Raw genomic sequence first — 23,862 nt, 5'->3', positions numbered from 1 at the left:
CAGAGACATTTTGCAGCTAATTTAATTCCCCCATTATGTGTTAAAATGGTGTTACTCTCACCTACCTATTATTGCAGCTTTCACAACCTGGTACTGGACTCTTGCATGGATCCTGGAATGTTGGGAGCTGTTGGAAAATGTAAATATGTAAAAGCGAGCAGTAAGTGAACACCATGCATAACACAGATCACGTAGTATATAATACATACATTATAATAAAATATTACATTCATCACGCCACCCCCTGCCACATCACCCATCAACGTCACCCCCCAGACATACCACGCCACCCCTCAGCTACATCATGCATCACGCCACCACCCAGACACACCACATTACCCCCCTAACACATCACGCCATCCCCTGCCACCTCACCTATCACGCCACCCCTCAGCTACAGCACGCCACTCCTCAGCTACATCACCCATCACGCCACCCCTCAGCTACATCACCCATCACGCCACCCCTCAGCTACATTACGCCACCCCTCAGCTACATTACGCCACCCCTCAGCTACATCACGCATCACACCACCCCCTGCCACATCACCCATCACGTCGCCCCCCCAGACACATCACTCCACTCTTCAGCTACATCACACATCACCTCACGCCACCGCCCAGACACATCATGCCACCCCTGAGCTAAATCACGCCACCCCCTGCCACATCACCCATCACTCTATCACCCAGACACATCCCAGACATGACATGCAACCCCCCATTTATATTATCATGCCACCCCCTAGGCACATTATGACCCCCCCCCCCGACACATTGACACATCCCACAAGACATATTACAACCCCCCCAAGACACATTATAACACCCCCCCTCAGCCCACTGTACTTACCTATGCTGCTGACAGAAAGCATCCTGCAGAGCAAGCTAGGAGATCCAAATCTCGCAAGATTTGGAGCTCCTGGTTTACCCCTGTCCGTGGATCCCCTCCCCACACGCACGCACATACACACACACACACACACACACACGGGTACTTTTATATATATATATATATATATATATATATTTATTTATTTTTTTTGTACTATAGTGCTCCTGTGGGGCCCTGGGTCCCCCAGACAGCCTGGGCCTGGGTAATTTGGATCCACCCCACCCCCCGCTTGGCGCCCATGCTGCTGCCGGCTATGACTGTAGTTACTAGTACAAAGTTATGAGATGAAACCAATTGGGAATAACCTGTGACACAAAAGAGCCTACCTTTATGCTGTGCCTTAAGGGTCTGAGATTTTACTGAACCATATAGTCTCCAGGATATAGGGGAGGGACTGGTTCGATCAGTTTGGTGTGGATGACCTGTGTTCCTATATAATAAATAGAGAGAGAGTAAACAGTGTTTATTTAAAATTAACGAGAAGGAAATGTGCCTCATTATAATCAATGGAGGGATAGTGCTTATATTTAAGCAATGGCTCTTAGTGCTGCTATGCAAAGATACTTTCTATATTGCTGTTTGGCTTCACTTTATGAAATATCTCTGACCTTCTCAATTATGGGGCAGTTTGGCAGAGGGCTTTAGCATTACTGCATTCGATCTTTACATTTGTGTCTTTAGCATGATAACCAACAAAAAATCCCCAATAGTACAGTTGTGTATAACACAGAAAGATCTCCAGACTAATTCTTCAAATCTTGAGCGGTACATGCTGAAACATTCATTCATGTAGAAGCCTGGGCAGTGAGAGCAATAACATGTGGGTATCATGGGTATGCTCACCTTGAGGAAGCTTGAATTTGGGGGTGGGCTTGCTGATGTATATGTTTGTGTGTGTATATATATAATATATAAATGCTTAGTGGCGTCTGTGTGTGTGTGTGTAAAATAAAAACCAAGTTGCACCGCCACCTGCTGGGCAGAGTTATACACTGACCTACTAAATTCTTAGTGTGTGTGGGGAAAAAAATTCAAAAAGGGCTGAAATTTGGTAGGGCTCAAACTCATTTTCGTGAGGTAATCTTACCTCATGAACACACATGTGTAGAGGCGTGTGTGTGTGTGTGTGTGTGTGTGTGTGTGTGTGTGTGTGTGTGGAAAAAACTATTTTCTCAGAAAGGGCTAATCCAATTGACCTGAAATTTGGTATACTGACATTATTTGACAAAAAAAATAGAATAGTCAAGTCAGTTAATTTCCATCATCCCCCCTTTTCCCCGTGGGAGGGGTAGTAAAGGCTAAATTTACGAGTTGGGGGGTCAAACTCATTTTTGTGAGGTAATTTTACCTCATGAACACACATTAAAAAGGCTGCTTGCGTCGGGAAGTAACGATCTTCCCCTGAGGAGGCCTGGGCTAGGCCCAAATGCATGACCAGAACCTTTTTAAGACCTTAAGTAGCTTGATTTGACTAGAAGGCATGAGTATCAAGCACGGGTTAACTTGTGTGTGTGTGTGTATGTGTATATATATATATATATATATATATATATATATATATATATATATATATATATATATATATATATATATATATATATATATATATATATAAATGTGTGTGTAAAAATACTTACAGTATGTATGGCTATATGCTCAGTCGTATACATCTTACGATCCATGCAGGTCGACACCAGTAACATATGTCCCCGGTTTCCATAAAAGTAAATGTCAGACACTTACATCCCACTTGCACCCCACTTGCACCCATGTTTTTATCCAGTAGTTTTATGTGCAACATTCGCTATTAGGCATCAATAAAACTTGAAGTCAATAAAAAAAACCTCTAATACAACAGTAACAACTCCCCATCTTGTGAACAAAGAAACCGAAACATTGTTGTGTAAACCCGCACATACAAACATAACATATGCACAAGTGACGAAAAAAGCCCCAATCAGCATCAGCTGTGCAATCGCAAACAGCCAATCACGAGCAGTGAATAACTGCTTTCTCAGACATATATGTTCCTTTTTACCGGTCTGCATCCATTTGCAATCACATGTCTATGCCTTTACTATACTCTGCCTACGTTAGAACGTTCCAGTCCCGCCTCTCAAGGCACAAGCGTAGTGTAAGTGGCACATTTACACAAATCTTCATGGGCGCCTATGTGTATGCCCACTTTCTTGGCATGTGATTTCACACAAGATATGCTATACAAACTAGCGTAGTACTCCTCATCAATGACTGTGCATCAGCCCCAAAGTGTCTTCATTTTTTGCTTTATTCAACTTTTCAACTTTTTTTTTCACTGTGTGCTGCAAGACAAGTGATTCTATTCTAATAAATATCACTACATGTGAGAATGCTTTTTGCACCTCTGCTGGAGATGGCAGATTACAGTATTCTTTCAACACAAATGGTAGTTTGACATTTCTCACTTAAAGGAAATCGATCACTAAAATAATTAGCTTTGTTTGTACTTTAAAAGTGTTAGGCTGTGGCGTATACTCTTCTGTTGCATAAGCAACCCTACAGATCTCCAATTAACCGGTACAGGGCAAGGACAAGACAATTCTAGTATTGTATTTCCCCACAGTATCCATTTTGTGTTTAACACTAATCTACAAATACTATATACAGTAGGCATAGCAAACATCATGCTCAGGAATCAACTGCAAATCACATTGCATGGCAAAAGTAAATCCTTTGGAAGTGACTGTTTGCTAGAAACTGAAGTGCAAAAGTTTTTTTCTCATATTTTAATAAGTCTGTTTTTTCAAGGGGTGTTGGTACCTGTAACTCCCCTTCCTTACCAACACCTGTGCTTGTCTATGCTGTAAAAGCTTACCATATGTACCCTACATATTGATTTGTAATTTAGCGAACATGTAAAAGATTTGGGCTTGAAATAAAACATTTTCATTTTTTTAACCAGATGATTAATGAAGGTTTTTGCAAGTGCCTTTTTCACTTAAACATAGAGTATTGGTGGGCAGTGCACCTACTTGTGTGTAATTTCAGAACTGTGCACGGATTTCCAGGGTGGAATGTGGAGCTAATGCATTTTGCAGAGTTAATGATCTGAAAGTTACTCTGATTTGGAGGCATTGGAACTACAATTCCTGAAATTTTAAATGAGCCACCGTGTAGATGTAGGTAAGGCATAATGTGCAAAAACATATATACAAGTAAAGAGTTGGCACTTGAAATAAAGGTAGCTATTTCTTACTGCCCCATGTTACATGATATACGGTAAAAGCAGCAGTATTTTGGCAGCAAGTGGGTAAAAATTTAAATGAATGATGTGGGTGGACTAAATGTGAGAATTGGCTGATGAGAATGGATCACTTATGGTATAAATTTATTTAAGGGAAATAGCGCAGGGCGCTTTTTTATATAGTTACAAATGCACTTATTTTTGATATTGTGTATATTTTGGTAAGGGAAATCTTTATTTCTGAAACCAGGGAAGAAACTCGTTTCTGTTTTAACCTTGCTAGAGGAAATGCATGATTGGGCAGCACAGTGGCTAAGTGGTTAGCACTTCTCCTCACAGCACTGGGGTCATTAGCTCAATTCCCGACCATGGTCTTATCTGTGGGGAGTTTGTATGTTCTCCCCGTGTTTTCGTGGGTTTCCTCTGGCTGCTCTGGTTTCCTCTCACACTTCAAAAACGTACTGATAAGTTAATTGGCTGCTAACAAATTGACCCTAGTGTGTGTGTGTGTGTGTGTGTGTGTGTGTGTGTGTGTGTGTGTGTGTGTGTGTGTGTGTATTAGGGAACTTAGACTGTAAGCCCCAATGGGGCAGGGACTGATGTGAGTTCTCTGTACAGCGCTGCGGAATTAGTGGTGCTATATAAAATAAATAGTGATGATGATTTCTGAGGTATATCTCTGATACAATAAGCCTTTGTAGAGGAAGTCTTTTGTGTATCGTGATGTGGGGAAATGACTTGTTTGGGGTTTTGTGCCTTTCTTTGTGAATGTGTATTCTGTAGCTGTCTGATGTAAGGACCCATGTTAATCTCATGTTAATTAGACCTTTTGATGTGTGAGGGTCCAGCACCTGAATGCACAGGAATGTTTTTTAAGACTTGCCACTAGATTTCCTGCGTCTAAAAACAAGATGCAGGAAATCACAGTAAGTTTGAGATTGTCACAGATAAGTGTAAATATTGTTAGCTTTTCATTGCATGTAAATCCATGTTTGGGTAAACAAATTGCATCATGATTCTAAAAATAGCTCAGACCTCCAGGGGGCTGGCTTACCCAGTGAGGCTGTGTTCAAATCTGTATAAAAAGCACTGTCTTGTATTGAAAATTGTTCTTCTGGTTCCATCTGACCTGATCTCTGGTACCTTCAATCAGTGTTACTACAAATATACATCACTTGCTTCAAAGACCTGCTTGAAAACGTCTTACATGCTGAAAATCCTGTGACCTACAGATTAGATCCAAAATCTAATCCGTTCCCAGCTGTTTCTGAGGTTTGCACCCAGCATCCAGTACCACCGCTCTGCCTGCTACCCAGCAGCTCTGGCCAGAGTGATAGGCCAGGGGGAATCCATCCACAGCAACCTTGATCCGTAGGAAGAGGTCAGGAGTACCAGCCTATGTACACCAGTAACGGGGTACACTTGCAGCGTCAGTTATCCAGCAGAAACCTGGCTCTGGATGCTGGTAAAGGAGTCCAGTGGGGGCAGCATTTGTAAGCCCCTCCTACTGCTGTTAGAGGGCGCATTTGGGATAACAAAAGGGAATGGTGGCAAAGTAAGCCCAGTTGGTTACCAGCAACAACACACAGGGTGGAATAGGTGGTCCATCCTGTCACAGCTGACACTAACTAATAAAGAGCCTATATTTATATTTAGTGGCTTATCAGTCTCCATGATAAAAAATCTTTGCCAAGGTTACAATTCTAAACAACATGAAAAAATGTGTATCTGCAATTAGTGGAGGAGTTTTGGAGCCAGCACATGTGATAAATATTATGCATTAAAGGTGCACGTCTTGTTGAGCCTGTTCTGCAATCACAGTTCTAGCACAGTACCGTGTGATCAATTCTGTTACACTAAGTATATTCATGATTCATTTGTAGCTTTACATAAATGAGATTGTGCCTTGTGTGAGTGAAAACTGTTGACTTTAAGAGTAATACATGTGTTCCTGTTCTGCTTCTTTCCTGTATTTATATTTACGTAACATTGGGGTTGTGTATGTGAATATATAAGTTACTATATTCTCTATATGTTGACTATTAACTAAAAATAAACTTAGGATTTAGAAGCCGGGGAAAACTGCCCCTCTGCTGGTGCTGCGCTACATTCAGTTGCGTTGTGTGTGTTTAATATAGACTCTTAACAAATTTATGTTCTCTTGGTTCCTAGCCTGATGTGGATGATAATTTCATTCTTATCAGCAAGAGTTAAAAAACAAAGCCCTGTACGTATTTATGCACAGAGTGTATGTATGTGTTATATGATTTATTACACAGGTATGGGATCTATTTTGAGAAACATGTTATCTAGAATGTTCACTGGAAATACCATTCTGACAGAAGGGATAATTAAAGTGCGTTCTTCTGCAGTGACTGAAGAGTACTGTTAAACAATGTGAATAGGAGGGAAGTGCCAGGGATAAGTCTTATATGTAACTTAGTATTATATTTATGAGTGATGATCCAAATGAAAAAAACAAATAGCATCCCTCCCATACCTCATATTCCATTCTGTTTTACTGATGCCTCTAGAGCAGTGGTCAGGTAACAGGGGTAAATTACTCCAAATGGGGTAAAAATTTAATTCCTGGGGATAATGCTGCTGATTCACATGCAGTCAGTTGGATTGTAGACCCCTTTAAATGTGAAATTGGTGTTGTACCAGAAGAGCCTCAAGGGTTGGCAGAGGCACTTCTTGAGCTTCGATGCAATAATGAAGCACATATTAAATTTAAAAACAAAGCAGATCTGTCATATTTTTGAATGTCAACAGCTGCAAAGGAATTCAAAATTGCACATGAGGAGGCAGTCAAAAAGTTGCTGCCTTTTGCAACAACCTACCTTTGCGAACAAGGATTTTCCACTCTAACGAACATAAAAACAAAGCAGAGAAATCGATTGAACGCTGAAGACTGTATCCAAATTGCTCTGACATCAAAATGCCCCTCTATTGATGCTCTTGTATCGAAAATGAACCAACATCATTTCTCTAAAACCTGAAGTTTTGAAGTTGAACCTTTCAAAGAAATTTTGAATAGATTCAATAAAATTTTGAATTCCAATAATTAATAATATATGTTTTTCTTCCTTTCAAAACAAGGGGGTAATGTCGGCGTATCTAAATATATTTTAGGGTAAAAGGTAAAAATGTTCCCTGACCCCTGTTCTAAAATGTATATATCTTTCAGATATTTTAGCTATTTACATTGTTGTCCTTTAATCTACGCCTCTAGTACAACTGTAAGGTTAGCCTGACTATTTCCCGTTTTTTTTTTAATTTTTATTTTATTGTTCTTTTTTGTAGCTTAATTTGCTTCATACAGATTTAGCAAAGAAGCTGGCAGACAGCATGGTGCTGCCTTTGATACATTTCCGTGAAAAAGACCTCACAGGTAAGTGACCTGTGTTCCTCTTCATTCAGTTTCAGAAACACCTCACATGAGGTGCTGTGGTTAAACACATTTTTGGTGAGTAAGAAAGCTTTTACCCACTGCCACTTAGATAAATGTGTGAGGGAAATTGTAGCACTCCTCTCAAAAAGGCTGTTTAAAATCCTCAAAGACACCTTTGTACCTCCTAGTGAACTTCTGTATTACAACTTTTGTTTTGGTCAGTGATGGCACATTTCTCGTCTGTATAATATGATCAAGGAGCATAATCGTACAATTCAATTGGGGTTATGTGTACCTCTCGTCAACAAGATTTAATTTGTACATCAAATAGAACAGAAACAGATTCTGCATAAAGAATAAAATAAATGGGAACTGCAATCTGCAAGCTTATAAGGTCAGAGACTTGTGAACTACTTGTACATTGTACATGTAGGTTTTTTGTTTCTGATTTGTACAATATACTATATAGTATAATATACATAATATTTTATTGCTTTAATAAATATTACTAGGCACCTGGCTAGTATGAAAAAACAAAAACACAATATATTATTAGGGTTCGAAAAAAATGTAGGGACAAATTTTCATAACGTTGTCTTTAGAAATAAGACATCGTTAGCATCACTGCACCTGCCCTTAAAGCATTGTCTAGTTTCTGTGTATGTCATGACTCTCCTGAAGCTCTACTTCCTCCTGCACATTTCCTCTTGGAATGTATGCTTCCTACTTTCCCTTTAATCTCATTAACTTTGTTTCCAAATCCATTCTGTCCTCTTTGATCTTTTTTGTACCCCTCCCAGGGTTTTACTTCAAACAAACTAACCCTTCTGCAGTTTTAGTTTGTCCATATCCCCTTTAGGGAAAGATAGTTCTGTATGCTCCAGAGCGTATGTGTACAGTCAGGTTTAAAGTAAGGTATGTAACTTCTGGGTAGTGTATTCCATAAGAATGACTGATTAATATTTGCCATAAAACAAGCTTGCAGATGCCACTGTTCATGACGGTGACATGATAATTATTAAAATGGGTGGCTTAAAGGAGGTCCCAATCCCCACTAAACTTTTTTGCTTTTAAGTGTATTGTGTACAAATATTTTTATTATTATTATTTTCTGCAGTCTCCTGCTCATCTTTCTGTTATAAGGAGGGCTGCAGCCATAAAATGTGATGATGTTGTCTGTGGGCGTTACATCGTAACTGTACTCTGCATCAACTGCAGAGTATCCGGCAATAGGCTTTGCTTCTATTCGAAGTAACATTGCACGACAATTGTTTTTTTCCTGGCCTATTTGTTGCTGTATAAGGCATAACATAGGGATACTTTTCCATGACCTGCTAAGTCTTAAGAGGATGTAATTATATAAATGGAAATGCTTCACAATCACGCTGCTCAGTAACGCACAGTATGTGAAATATCTCTTAACCGTGGAATAAAACATATGGCAAAGTGATTATTCATTTATGATAAGATTGGTATCTGTAATATTAAGAAACTAAAAATAAGAACTTTTTTTTTTTTTATTTAGCACATTTGTTTTACTATCAAGATTGTTTTTTTTTTTCTCCCATATTTTATTAAATTTACCCTCTTTTACTTTGTTTTGCAGAAGTAAGCACATTAAAAGATCTTTTTCTTCTTGCTAGCAATGGTATGTTTTGAATACAAAATGTTTACTCTATTAAACCATTCTCATGTGTCCCATAATGTCCACGTGCACTGTTTATAATAAATAAATATTTTAATGTTTTATTTACTTTATTTTTAGAGCATGATTTGTCCATGGCAAAGTACAGTAGACTGCCTAAAAGGAGAGAGAATGAAAAGGTAAGGGAGAAAATTAGTAGACAATTATTAAAAGTAAAGAACATATTTTACCTAAGGTCTGTACAAGTGAAAAAAGTGACCCCCTTAGCCCCACTCCCACCCAGAGCCAGCTTCACTATAAGAGACACTTCCATATGCATAGTCTGTACACAAGGGAGCATGCCATCACTAACACATGTGAGAGGTATGAAGAGGAATAATGGAGTGCCATGGATATTTTGTTTAAAAATGCATTTAAAAACTATGGGAGTATGCAGCTCTCAATCCCCTTGAAACGAACGGTGGAAGCATGGCGAAGGGATATCCCCAACATAAGTGATCCGGTCACTTTAACTTGCCACTTTGAACGTATATGGAAGTCACTGTCCAAAACTTGCCTCCAGGAAATACATTTAAAGGTAGTACACAGAGCATATATCCCACAAACAAGGCGTAGGTTTATGGTTGAGGGGGAATCTGGTTTTTGCCTGAAGTGCAAATCTCAAAGTGCAGATTGGCTGCATAACTTTTGGAGCTGCAGGAAGGTCAGGAGATTTTGGTATAAGTTGGTAAATTATATTAATAACGTTTTTAAGATACAGGTCAAACTGGCCGCAGAGCCCCTTTTGCTGGCCGATTTTACGATTTGGAAGGACCTCTTACCATCCTCCGACACTCTGGCGGCCCTGATTGTAATTGTAACAGTATCAAAAAAGCTGATCTTACGACATTGGTTATCACCAGTATCCCCGACTCTGGGAATGCTCAAGTTGGAGATTTTAGATATTATATACTTGGATAGGAGAGCCACTCTCCCGGATATTGAAAAAGGTGGTCTGAGGTTCCAGAAAAAATGGGGCACATATATTGACGCACTAGATCTACCGGTTCAGCAGAACATCTTTAAATTGTTTGAATACACTACCTGGTATTTACTTAGGCAATTAAGTTAGGGAGAGAATGAATGAATGAATAAACACTTAGAAAGATAACTGGAACCTCCTAAAAATTCTGAAGACGCAAATTTTCCTTAATTGATGAAAGGTCTGACTAATACCCTTTGTCATAGTGCTTACTAAAGGAACAACCACCTCCTTCCCCGCCCCCCCTCATTGTATTTCAGTTTACTTTACTTTTTTCATTTCATTCTACTTTAATTGTTTTTATTTTCTGATAGTAGTTCATACTGTTCAGTTACATCCATATTTGTAGGTATACATGATTATCTAAAATGTATTCATAAAGTTTAAAATAACACCATTTTTCAGATGTTGTTACTGTTTGATGTTGATATTTAATGCCAAAATGTCATAAATATCTTAATTATTTCCGAAAACATTGTAAGATGTTAAATATATGCCATTACTGATTTGTTGTACTTGTATCTGAGAAAAATATTCAATAAAAAGATTTAAAACAAAAAAACCAAAAACAAACTATGGGAGTCCTATAAAGTACTGATCTTTCCCATATGTGAGAAATGTGACAGGATGAGATTACGTTGCCAACAATTCAGGGGAAAAGTCTTATGGATTGTTTAAGGGTTCATTTTAACCACCAAACAATTACAGACTGTTAGTTAGGCAACAATGTGGAGCCCCCAGCTGCAGAAAAATAGTCGCTGCCACCACCAGGCCCCTTCACTGGCACTGGTAACTGCTTGCTTCTAGTGGTGTGTTTAGTTGCTGCTGCAGCACCTCTTTGCTGGAGACAAGGACTGACACCTCCTGACCCCACACTTAAAGGTAGTATATGTTAAACTTACATTGCAAATTTTTGCTCTTTTATTTTACTCACATATTTTGCCAGGTATTAAATCTAGCCCCTTGTCTCTTTAGTTCAGGTTGAGTCCGTTATATCTTGTATGTTCCAGCCTAGACCATGCTCCTTTTTTAACATTGTACTTGGGGGAGGGGGGTGTTCTCTGTCCTCTCTCCACCCTGGCTCCAACAACTCTGGAATGGGAGACTAATCTTTAAATCTACCCAAACTACCTTCCAGGATGCTCTGGACTAGTGCCACCTTCAAGCCAAAATCTGCTCCAGAGACCTGGTAGCCAGATCCTGGGGCAGCAGTCTCCTTGCTGCTGCTTCTTCTGAAGTCTTCAGGGCACCAGGGTGGGACTTCCAGAAGGTGGTGCATCATTAGAAGCCCTTCTGGTACCGTTGCCCTGCGGCTGTCCTGGTGTGGCTAAAATGCGGCTACTAGGAAGACGTTCTAATACCACAGAGCTCTGTTTCCCCTTGTATGAATAGCTTCAGAACACCCACAGAATCGCCCCATCTTCACTTGATCACCAGGGCAAGTGCTTATTCTGTTTTCTTTTAACATTAAACACTTTGGTACACAGATTTCATTCAATTTAGTATATTATTATATTATTTACATGGTGCACACTGCTAATAGTATAGCAATATAGTTCCCCTAGCATGTGGGGGTTGGTGCGCCCGGCCATTGGAAATTTATTGCAATTGTGCTACTTTTCCCTCTGAGGACTCTGTTTACCTGGAATCTATGGGTATTATTTAATTTGAACCTATCTGAGCAAGCAGTATTGCAACTTTCACCCAAGTTAATAAATGGAGAAACCTGGTGTTTTCTGTATCTGAAATATATTACTTAATATTACACTAAGCATGTAGCCTTCTTCCAACTCTACACTAAATAACCAGAGGCAGCTGTAGAATAAAACCTATGTCCAAATCACCCATTCTCCACTGACCCAAACCATTCACAAGAACACCTTTCATCACTGCTTTGCTCATTCACATTTGAGAAAAAAAGAGAGAAAACATAATTACACAGAAAAATTTGTATTTATACAAAAATTATGTTTAGGAAAACATGATTTAATTAAATTGAAAAAAGAAACATTTTTAGCAACTTTGTTTTCACCAAAATCTTCATTTTCACTTTTAAGTATTCATATCCAAACAATGTTAATTAATGTACTCTTTGGTGTTAAATGATTGCGGAACCTACAATACAAGTTACCTTCTACGGAAGAGCTATTCGTAGCATGCACAAATATATATATATATATGTCAACGCATGCATATATTGACAGAACGTTAAATATTAGTCACTGGGCCTCATATAGAGTTAGGAGTAACCCAGCTGAATGTGCAATGCTGCATCTTAACAAAACCATGTTGTGTTACAACAGAAGCAAATTTAAAATATGTTGATATATTTAGATTTCTTTGGCGGACCATCCTAATTCAACTCTAAATAGCTGTATAAAAATAAAGCTGCCCAGTATTTGTTTACTACATGAGAATAGTTTCCTCCATGCAAAAACAAATTTGCATGTGTATCATCACATAGTTGACCCAAGAGCAAATTTACTCCTTCTCTAAATGAGGCTCATGATCTTAACTCTGTTGCTGTGTATTCCAATGAAGACTAGTGCTCTCATTTATCAGCCATATTCTAGAGGCTGATTACGGTGTCTTTCTCAAAGTTTATTGAGGGGAAGCCGTGTGATTTTATATAAACATCTCCACCACCATCACCCTCCAAAAAACAACAGTAATTCAATTATTGTCATGTCTGAGTTTCAGAAACATGTGAGCTGGCCATGCCACAAGATTTGCTTCAAAGCTGGCCTTCTGCCCAATAATAACAATAAGAACATACTTCCAACATTTCCTTTCTCCCATCCAGGAGATCCCAGAGAGGAGGTCAGCTGACACATGTGGCGGGGCTTAATTGTATCATTAAACCCCGCCTCCGCTTGGGATCTGGGAATAAAACATGTGTCTGAATAAGTAGGGAGGGAAATTGGGGGGGGAGTCCTCATGCTGTGTCTAAGCAAGCTGGCTGCTTCATTCTCCATAAAGAACCACATATCTAGAAACCATGTCCCACCCACAGCCTATTATGTCACCCATTCGGTGTTTTAGGTGCCTCCAAAACTTTGGCGTTATAGATGACACCTAGTGGGCCTAGTGGTAGCACTGCCCTATCCCCTGTCTTCATTCCAACCATCCAGAGTAATTGTTTCACAAAAACCATCCACATCTGTGTGTTTTAGGGTGATTTTAAAGCTAGATTTGGAGAGGAGAAATTTGGAAAAGAGGGTCATGCTCCTCTGTGGGTCTTGTCTACTCAAAACATCTAAAGCTCATGTCTGCAGTTGTTAAAGCAGGGTTAGTACACTGGGTGTAAAGGGTCATGGCTACAGATATTGTGATGCAGTGTTAGTGGGAAAAATGGGGCACAATAGTTTATTGGTGGGTCTATCCGGTTAGAGCCTCTTAAATTATTTATATATATATATATATATATATATATATATATATATATATATATATATATATATTTTATTTATTTTTTCTTTTATTTTTCTTCATTTTTTGAAAGCTAAAGGCTGAGATTGCAAAGGAAGTTGCTGGAGCTAGAAGGAAGCAGCACCTCTCATCACTACAGTACTACTGTGCTTTAAATGCTCTCCAGTACAGGAAGAGGACTGCGATGCTAGATCCTATTCTTGGGTACACAAAAGGACAGGTAGGGATTTGTCTCAGTCCAGTAAAACATTCATTGAATACTTTTAAAGTCTAAAACCATTAATTTTTGCAATGCCGCTGTTATTTTTTAATTTAACCCCTTACAACTGTGAATCTTGTGCTACATAAGACCGTTATATGATCACTCAGCAGTTATGATATGGGTGATTGATTTAAACATTATAAATTTTTTTTTTGCAAAACTATATATCAAATGACCATATTTTGTATTTGACACAGATAAATATTGTTTTCCATGAGGAAAACAAGGCATAACAAATTATATAACAGAGATTACTTGGTGTGTGAAGCAGTTAATGCCTTTCATGAGTTTTAATAAATTGTGATTGAAATTACATATGTGGGTTTGGTCTACTTTATAGTCGTTTTGTGTAATTCAATATGTTGCTCTTCTGCACAAACATTATTGCCAATCTCTCTTGATCATTATTTTGTAGATTACTTTTTTGAAAAAAGGATGTGAAATGTTTTCCCAAAAAATGGATAGTTTTATGTCTTCGCTGTCAAGCATGAATGAACGGTAAGCAGGGAGAAATCTTCTAGCACAAAATGAGTTTATAGGCCTTTGGCGAGGACACTTCCACCCTTTAGTCCCTTCTCTGCCGTTAGTGTCTCCTCCCGTTCCTTGTAGCCCACCAACTTCATCAATTACCGTTTTCTGCTGGCTTCAGAAGATGAAATAAGGAATCTATCTTACTCTGAGATTCAGCTTATGTGCCATTTTAGATCAAGCCATACACCAGTATCCTTTGCTACATTTGTATGTATTTTCTGTACAACTCCTGAGGCCTACACTTGATATAAGCTGGGAGCATGCACGTGAACATTCAGCTGGGTACGCCCTTGCATCTATTCCCTTTTATACTATATGCAGATAGAGAACAAATGCTCTTTAATGCCAGCAATGCACAGTACGATCAAAGTTCAATTTGGCCACATTGATTTTGCCAAATTGGATGAGATCCATCCGCTTGGTGCTTGGGCTGAGCAGCCACATCTCTTCTGGTGTCACATGGTCCTTTTAGTATGGTGAACAGATGATTGCACAAAGACCAATAAAGGTCATCCTCAAGCTGCATTTACCAACAGCCGATTTGATTTAAATAATTATGGGACTCTGGGTTGTTTTTGCAATAATACACGTTGCAATATTGGGACAGTTGCAGCATTTGGGGCCAGCATAACAGAGATTGTCACATCCAGAATAGGTTTATATTGCATCAGGTGGAAACATACATAGCTCACTGATATTGACTTTGATCAGTACAATGCAGCTTAAAAACTAATAGTTCATAGCACATATTTACTGTGTTACTAAACAGGTCTGTGACTAAAACAACACATTTGTCTGTATTTGTCAACATTGTGAATATAAATTCATTAAGCTTTGTTATACAGGTTCTTTTTTGAGGATGGAGGTTTGTACTTTGTGTACAAAGTACATGGTTTTTCCTTTTTCTTTGTGTAAATAATCTACACAGGAGTTTTGGATAGTGTCAATAATGTTAACATTATCCAGGTAACCTTAGAGCTCTGCAGCTGGCATGTGTGGTTGTGTTAGTGCTTGGGTAGTGTTGGATGAGTATTTGAACCCTTAAACATATGGGAAAAGAAAACTAATTAGAACATTTTTTTGGGGGTTCATTTTTGCACTTGGGTATTCTTTGTTTAGAATACTGCTATGTGTTGTAGGCGTTAATTTTGTGTTTAGTTATTGACATATATAGTAGGCACAGATGTGCAGTTGATAAGGATGTGTTTAACAGTAATTCGGTATCATTTTGCCTTTAAATACTGGTCTGTTGGTCAGCAGTATTCATTTGGCAGCCTTTGAGAAATGTGCAGGAGAAGCACCAAAACAGCAGTTGGGCACAATCTTTTTGACATACACAATCATGAACTATAAAGATGAGTATATTATTGTTATGCTGCTGTGCTATAAATGGAGTACATTTGATTCGTATTTTTAGATGCAATAATAAAAAAACACCCTTTTTTATTCTTTATATCGAGTGCTGATCGCCAGAATTTACATGTGTATCACTGAAGTGATTGATTAATGTTTGGTGAAGATGGAAGAAACATAAGTTTAGTAAATGGTTACCTGTTCTTGTAGGATACAAGCAGAACTGGACAGAGAAGCAGAGGCCATGAGGATTTCTCAACAGGATCTACTGTCTGGCAGTGATGCCATATATACACCAGATTCTGATGTTTCCTGCCCTATTATCAATAGAAACCTCATCCAGAAAGCTGGCTATCTAAACATGAGAAGGTAAAACATTTGTTCGCTTGACAATCTCTAAAATGTGCACTGTAGGCAAATCCATAGTGGCTATGAGCAGGCTGCTGGGTATTTGTTTATGGGACAGGAAGTGCAAAATTACATAATGCAAATTGGCTATTAAAATACCTACTAATAACATCCCCAGACATTGATGTGCTCAATTATAACGATTAGAGATAGTGTGTGTGTGTGTGTGTGTGGCTTTTTTTGCCCCAATTCTACCTGGATAATTGTTCGAAGCTGTAAACATTTGTTTGTTTTCATCTATACTGTGCTATAAAATATCATAGGCCTAGTGTATGCATAGGGGTTTTCCAATTAGAAGCTCAAGGTCATGATTTTACACAGGGGACTTAGTGATAGAATTGATGTGCTGCTGCTCACTGTAGAGACTGGCATGGACACAACATGCACCATTTTCTTCCGTCCACACCTCTAGAATTACATGCCATTGGCCACTACAGAATTACAAACTGTTGTATATTACGCTCTTTCCAATAGACTACAAATCTAGCATGCAACAAACCTTAAGGACAGTAGAAATATCTCTCAGATTGGTACTGCTAGAGTTAAAGAAAAAAATGATTGTGCTTCTAAAAGCACTTACTCATACTTACCTACTTTCTTCAGCTCCCTTCCGGGAGCCAGCCAGTGGAGGGGGGCGTGAAGGGGCGGGGTGGCCGAAATCGCGTCATTTTGGCCCCGCCCCCTGTGACGTCATGACGCAAATTGCGTCATTTGACAGCGGGGGCGGGGCCAAACGCCGCGATTCACCGGGAATCGCGGCGTTTGGGATCTAATTCTGCCCACTTCACTAGGAAGTGGGGCACTTCCTAGTGAAGTGGGCAGAATTCGGGAGATTGCCACACTCGCCCGGGAGTCCGGGAGACTCTCACAAAATGCGGGAGTCTCCCGGACATTCCGGGAGAGTTGGCAAGTATGCACTTACTATATACATATACAAAAGTTTGTTGTTTTTATTTTATCTGCCATATAGTTTTTATGTTTTGTTTTTTTTGGGGGGTTCTCTCTCTTGTTGACTGCACGTTTCAGTTTTCTTTATTTAAGAACTTTTTTCATTTTGTCGGAAAAAGAAAACAACAAATTTGAAGGCCGATTTATCTTGCTAGGGCTCATACCAACTGGAGTTTGTTAAATGCATTTTACATTGCAAAACATTGCAATACACTTTTTTGTAATGCCACATGTTATACTTTTCGCATTTACCACATGTAAATGCATCCAGAAGCCTTCAGGAAGCTTGAAAATGCCAGTGGGTATGTGGTATTCGTACATGTTGTTATTATCATTGCAAAAGGTCAAAGAAAGAAATGTACATAATGTGTATGTTTTAAATAAATGTCTAATAAGTATTTAGACTGAAATGTTAATATTCAACGATAACATTTCCCATAGTAGAAATGTTTTTTTTATTGTTTAGACCTATAATTAATGAATGCTTATTACTTTTACAGTTGACAAGTAGTCTTTTTTTCACCTTTCAGTAAAACGGGCTTGGTTACCACAACTTGGGAAAGATTGTATTTCTTTACACAAGGGGGCAACCTAATGTGTCAGCACCGAGGTGAAGTGGCTGGTGGCCTGATTCAGGACCTGGACAATTGTTCAGTCATGGCAGTGGATTGTGAGGACAGACGCTACTGCTTTCAAATCACTTCTCCCTCTGGCAAATCGTAAGAAATGCAAATTATTATTTTCCCTTTTAAACAAGGACATTTTTATGTTAAATACTTAGTGACCACCCTTGATGTCTTGTTGAACAAGGTCTGACTGATTTAAACAACCACATAGCAGCCTAGGGCTCTGGGAGGAAGAGGCTTTCCAGATGTTAAACTCTATTACCTGGCGGCCCATCTGACCCAGGTTTCGGGCACTTATGTCCCATGCCGGACTGTAGCATGGGTGGCTTTGGAAACCCACTTTGTGGGAGTCCCTTCCTTATCACCCCTATGGGGCCTCTCCAGACTGGACAGACCACAGGAGGCCTCCACATTCCAATCGCTCAAATTTTGTTTGTCCTTATAGGACTCATGCTAGCTCAAGCACAAATTATCCTCCCTTATTTCCCCTCTGGAGCAACCCACATTTCCCCCCAGGTGACCAGTCACAGCAATTTAAACTCTGGAAACGTGCAGAGATATGTGTGGTTTCAGACCTGGTGGTCAACGGAACTTGGGTTTCTATGGAAGATCTTCATCACAAGTTTGAACCTTTCCGCCCACTTTTCTTTGAGTACTTCCAGATCCCACACTTTGCTATGTTCTTGCCCGCCTCTGAAACTCTTAGGCCCCTCACTCTCTTTGAGCACATGTGTTTGCATTCCCCACTCACAAAAAAGGGATGGTGTTGAGGATTTATAATTGGCTAATAGAGATTTCCTTTGACGTCCCAAGGCAGCATGAAAGGGAATGGGAGAGAGATCTGGGACTCCTCCCGGATGAGTCTTGCTGGGAGGATGTCAGGGAGGGGATTGCCAAGAACTCAATATCCACACTTATTAAATAAATTGCATACAAGCTGTACTATAGGTGGTACTATACCCCAGACAGATTGTCTAGAATGTTTCCCACCGCTACTCCGAGCTGTTGGCGGGAATGTAGCCAGAGAGGCAAGATGCTACATATATGGTGGACCTGCCCCCGTATATTCCTTTTTTGGAACATGGTCCTTGCACTTATTAACTCCGTATCTGTACAACAGGTCACTAAGGATCCCTGGTTGTTCCTTCTCTCTCGCCCTATCCCTGATGAGAGCGCCCCTTCCAACAAGCGGATCTCTCACATACTGGCTGCGAATAGCTAAACATTGGAAAGATCTTAGCCCTCCCTCTATACAGGCCTTACAGAACTACATCTGGCATATCGCAAGCATGGAGAGTATTACATGCACGTACACGATAAATCTTACAACTTTGACAAGGTTTGGGCCCCGTGGTATCTACATGAAAGCCGTAGCTGTTTACCCCCTTTGCCTCTCTCGCCCTCTAATGGTCCATAGACTCTGAGCTGTCTCTGGATCCTCCAGGCTGGAAGTCGTGCGCCATGGGTAAGAGACCCTTATATCTTGCCCGCTGTTTATTTATTTTTATTTCATAGGTCATTAATCTCTGGATATGTTGCTTATAACCGCCTTTGTAATAAGTATGGTGATATACATGCCTGTCTTTTTTCCCAACCCCCCCCCCCCCCCCATCCCTTGTGTCACACTTACCCCTCCCTTCTAGTATAAAAACTTAAAATAAGAGGAGACATCTTGTTGCCTTAAAATAGTCTGTTTTTATTGCTGCTTGTACTTTTCCATGCTGTTTCCTCTTGTAACAAATAAAGAGTTAAAAAAAAAAAAAAAGAACGGACTTTCCCTTTAATCTCCGTAACCAGTTAAAACAATACATTTAAGAAGGAACACACCAAATGCTCTTAGAACTCATCCCACATGTACTCCAAAACATCGTTCAGATTGTTCCACGTGCCACTTAAACCTTTCACTTGCCCACTCACACAAAACAGCCTCATATGCCTTTTAGAGCCCCAGTTACCAAACACCTCTTCTATTGGACCGAAAACACCTCATCAGTCTTCCCACTCTTGCTTCAAAACCCCCATCTCTCTGACTCTACATAAAAGATCCTCAAAGACATTAGTCAGCTGATTCCTGGAAATCAGAGGCAGATTAGCCATAGATCTTACCAGAACTTTTCTCTTTATGCCAATGGCTTCATGAGGCCACCAGGAGTCAGTGAAAGAGTGACACTGTGTGCACTTTGTGACCTGCAGCAGACTTGCAGCCTTTATTTATTGGTTATGTGTCTGACGAAGGCTGACAGCTTGATTCATTTCTCTGGGTTTAACTAGCTATGCCTGGCCAGCCCCTGCTGAGTGAGATACTGACTGAGAGAGGCATATTGAGAGCTTAGGCAGAGACAGCTGTGAGAGAGGGAGGCTAAGAGGCAGCTATGAGAGTCACAAGTTGATAACTTAGAGAGAGACAGTTGTGAGAAACAGGCTGAAAGAAAGAGACCGCTATTAGAGAGACAGACTGAGCGGTAAGAGAGACAAGTTAAGAGCTTAGAGAGAGATATCTGTGAGAGAAACATGTTGAGAGAGAGAGAGAGCCTGAGAGCTGAGGGACATCCCTGTAAGAGAAACAGACTGAGAGACAGAAAAGCTGAGCAAGAGAGATGTGTTCAGAGCTGTTTGAGAGAGAGGCAGCTGTGAGATGCAGGATGAGTGCTGAGAACTAAGAGAGACCCCTGCTTGGCTCTGCTGAAGATCTTCTGAGGAGCACTGCGGAGAAACATCTCTCCAGCCCTAACCGTCCAAGCTGCAGATTCCCCTCTTCCGCCTCCTGTCCAGCAGCCAAGATTGGAAATTCTCCATAGGAGAACTAGCTCACTCCAACAAGTTGCCTAGTTAAAGCCTGACCCTCAGCAATAACTGGGCCTCTGCCATCGCCACTGTACAACTAGGCCTCATGAAGAGGCTGAGACAGGCCAACAAGGACGTCTGTATCTGCATTTGAGCATGAAGTGTTGGACTAGAGGGTGATATTTTCCTATGATACCCTGATCAGTATGTTTACTGAGATCTGGGTCACTGATACCAATAGATATCTCAATGACCAAGGCCCTACTCAGTGTATACATGAATAGACAAACACCTTAAGTCACTGACCCTTTACTTGATGTATATGTAAAGAATATTTTATGGAGGCCACTTGGATGCTCTCTGTATGGTATATCAGTCACTGGGATGGTCTCCATATTGTATATCGGTCTCTGGGATGCTCTCTGTATTGTATATCAGTTTCTGACATGCTTTCTGTATTGTATATAGGACCCTAATATGCTGGGTTTGTATAAAAGTCCCTAAGACACCTGCCAGTGTGTCTAATTTTATATTGGCCCCGTCTACAGTTAATTTGGTCCTGTCTACATGGGGCCACTTTGAGAATTTTCCCCAGGGCCACTTTAAGTTCCCAATCCACCCCTGAGTCAGGTGCTCAGATTTTCACAAAACCTTGAACAGTAATTTAAATGAGAAGCCTTGACACATTTCATATTGGGAGTGCAATCATTTGCACGTATAAAGTAATGTAAATTACATATCTGACGCTTTAAAGATAATTGAAATGTCCTTGCTGTCACAATTTACTAAAACATAAATGGCTCCAAAAACTAATATTTTAGGTAAAAATAGAAAAAAGATTGATTAAGGGGACTGTCTACATGTGTTGTATGGCAGTGTATTGGGCATAGATTAATATTTATTCTATGCTGCTTTTTTTAGGAGCCTCATCCTTCAAGCAGAAGGAAAAAAAGAATACGAGGAGGTAATTTTCTGTCACTGTTTGTCTACAGAATTTTTTTAATGATTATAATTATTTATCGGATTACAGTGTTTCTACACTACAGTGTTGTAATGCTGTTGCTTGAAGTTATGTATCCAAATTCGGAAGGGCCTATATAAAGGAACTGGTGATCTCTCAGCAAAATCAGGCGAGGGTCAGTAAAACTATACCATATGGGTATAAGGGGGCTCTTGCATATTTAAAATGTGTGTGACTACACTTGAGAGCTTGGTTGTGTTAAGGCATAGATAGGTATCCTTTGATTTGGGAACAAGTCTGATCATGCCCTGCTAGCATCTTCACAACAGCTGGAGAGCCACAGATTCTGAAGAGTGGGTTAGAACAAAGGTTATTGTTTTGGGATTACACCAGAATGTAGGATTGGATTTATTGGTTTTATACTAAAGTTAAGGGTTAGGATTTAGACTAGCAATAGAATTAAGTTTTAGTCTGATGCAATGTAAAACATCCCTTGCTTGAAATAGGACATTTACCTTCATTAAAATAAAGGCCAAGAGGAACAGAGAGCCATGTAAGTTTCCTCTCATCCATTACTTAGTGGTCACCAAGCCATATTGATCTGCTCTAGTAAATGCCACTTTTGCCCATTTATTGAGAAAGGCTCTAAGTATGATTACTGTCTGGGAATGCAGCCTGCATTACTCTTTGAGGAGAAAATTATATAAACTGAAGAAATGCATTAATCTTTAGTTTGGAGGCTTTAAAACATATCCAAAAGTATAGAACTTTTAGAATACTTTTAAATGAAGGTGTGTTCTGGAGTAAGATATATGTACACAAGAAAATCATTGGCCAGTGTTTGGATTCCAAAGTACTTATCTATAGCTTAGTCACATATGGTTGAAATATTTATCAATATCATGTTTGTCTGCTTCAAATTTGTGTGTTAACGTTTTTTTCTCTCCTCAATTTGCAGTGGATTTCTGCCATCAATAACATTTCAAGGCAAATCTACTTATCAGATAATCCTGAGGTATTTTATTTATGAATGGCCCTTAACTGTACAGTAGCTTATGACTGTGGCATGAATTTACATGAATTGTCTATTATCTTTGTCTTGCGACAGGCTGTGGCTATCAGATTAAATCAGAGCGCTCAGCAGGCAGTGACTCCCATAACTAGTTTTGATATAAGACATGAAAACTTACAACACAGGTATTTTGAAAAAAAAAATCTTGTTCCATCTTATCAGAAAGAAAACTGATGAGAACTGTAGTTCTATAAATAAAAGAAAAGCAGAAATGACAGCTAGTGTGCTAATCTTAAGGAATTGTACAGCTAATTTCCTGTGTGTGAATTGTGTCTGTACAGTGAGAGTTTAAGACAGACTTTACCACAAGATGAATCTAATAGCCATGTGACAGAGGATGTCATCCATGAACCAGAGTCAGAGCAGTTGATAGTCCCCGGAACTCCTATTCAGTTTGACATCGTGCTACCGGCCAGTGAGTTCCAAGACCAAAACCGAGGCAACAGGTATGTTATATTGCACAGCTGTGCTTCACATTGATTCTTACAGCACTTATGTGCCAGAAACTTATTAGATGTAGCACGTTAGAGTGGACTCTTATCAACTGAGACATTTATAAAAAGGAAAAAACAGTTGCATTAAAATGTAATAAAAATGAAGCTTACTATTAGTCTACTTCATTGGTAGTATATGTAGTCACACAGAATATTGTATATGACTAACAATATGCAACAAACAACTGTTATTTAATGTTGTTATTTTCAGGCGTACAAATCCATTTGGGGAATCTGAAGATAAATTTGAAAAGTCTACTGAGGAAGGTAATACTAAAAAAAAGGCTGTGATAATATTGGTGTATTAAGAGTAATAAACTGTCCGTTTAATCCACAAACGGTAACAGCTTGTCACACTTAAGCACATATAAAAGTTAAAAGTGCATTAAAATTAGAATAAAATATTTGCAGTTAACTTGTCTTCTGAAATCTTTTTGCTGTGTTGAAGATTGCAGAATGCAGTATGTTGTTTTGTGCTCAGATATTAAAGAAGAACTCCAGTTTTACCTGGGGTTTTCTCTTAATGGTGCACACATCCTCAGGTAACAGTATATGTCCAGAGGCACTAACCCTTACCTCACTATAGCAGCAGGAACCGCCAAAAGCGTCACCATTTTTTGAGTCATACAAGGGCCGGATAACTGGAGCCATCAGGTAAAATTGCATTGGCTGTTAAGGGGGAGTGTTCAATGAATGCAGAACCTGATTGGATGGGTACCATGGTGATCTAATGCTTAACAACAGGAAGTGTGCTAATGGAATGTGATTGGGAGTGCTCCAGTCATTCACTTAATACAGGTCTCAAAACATGGCAGAG

General features: G+C 39.5%; 1 protein-coding gene across 2 annotated transcripts in view; it reads left to right on the top strand.

Annotated features, from left to right (window-relative positions):
* APPL2 (adaptor protein, phosphotyrosine interacting with PH domain and leucine zipper 2) overlaps positions 1–23,862 on the top strand; it is a 130,132-nt gene that overhangs the window by 92,807 nt on the left and 13,463 nt on the right. For both annotated transcript variants that reach the window (XM_075209318.1, XM_075209317.1), the window contains 12 exons: positions 7,424–7,511; positions 9,118–9,159; positions 9,277–9,335; positions 13,680–13,826; positions 14,284–14,366; positions 15,963–16,121; positions 17,639–17,827; positions 21,440–21,482; positions 22,438–22,494; positions 22,588–22,676; positions 22,833–22,997; positions 23,257–23,312. In XM_075209318.1, the coding sequence (XP_075065419.1) occupies positions 7,424–7,511; positions 9,118–9,159; positions 9,277–9,335; positions 13,680–13,826; positions 14,284–14,366; positions 15,963–16,121; positions 17,639–17,827; positions 21,440–21,482; positions 22,438–22,494; positions 22,588–22,676; positions 22,833–22,997; positions 23,257–23,312 (1,177 nt within the window). The remainder of the gene's footprint in view (positions 1–7,423; positions 7,512–9,117; positions 9,160–9,276; positions 9,336–13,679; positions 13,827–14,283; positions 14,367–15,962; positions 16,122–17,638; positions 17,828–21,439; positions 21,483–22,437; positions 22,495–22,587; positions 22,677–22,832; positions 22,998–23,256; positions 23,313–23,862) is intronic.

Source organism: Mixophyes fleayi, chromosome 4 (genome assembly GCF_038048845.1).
Source record: "Mixophyes fleayi isolate aMixFle1 chromosome 4, aMixFle1.hap1, whole genome shotgun sequence".
In the NCBI taxonomy this organism is placed as follows: Eukaryota; Metazoa; Chordata; class Amphibia; order Anura; family Limnodynastidae; genus Mixophyes; species Mixophyes fleayi.
The sequence above is the reverse complement of the archived record's forward strand: the minus strand, read 5'-3'. Positions and strand labels throughout refer to the sequence as shown.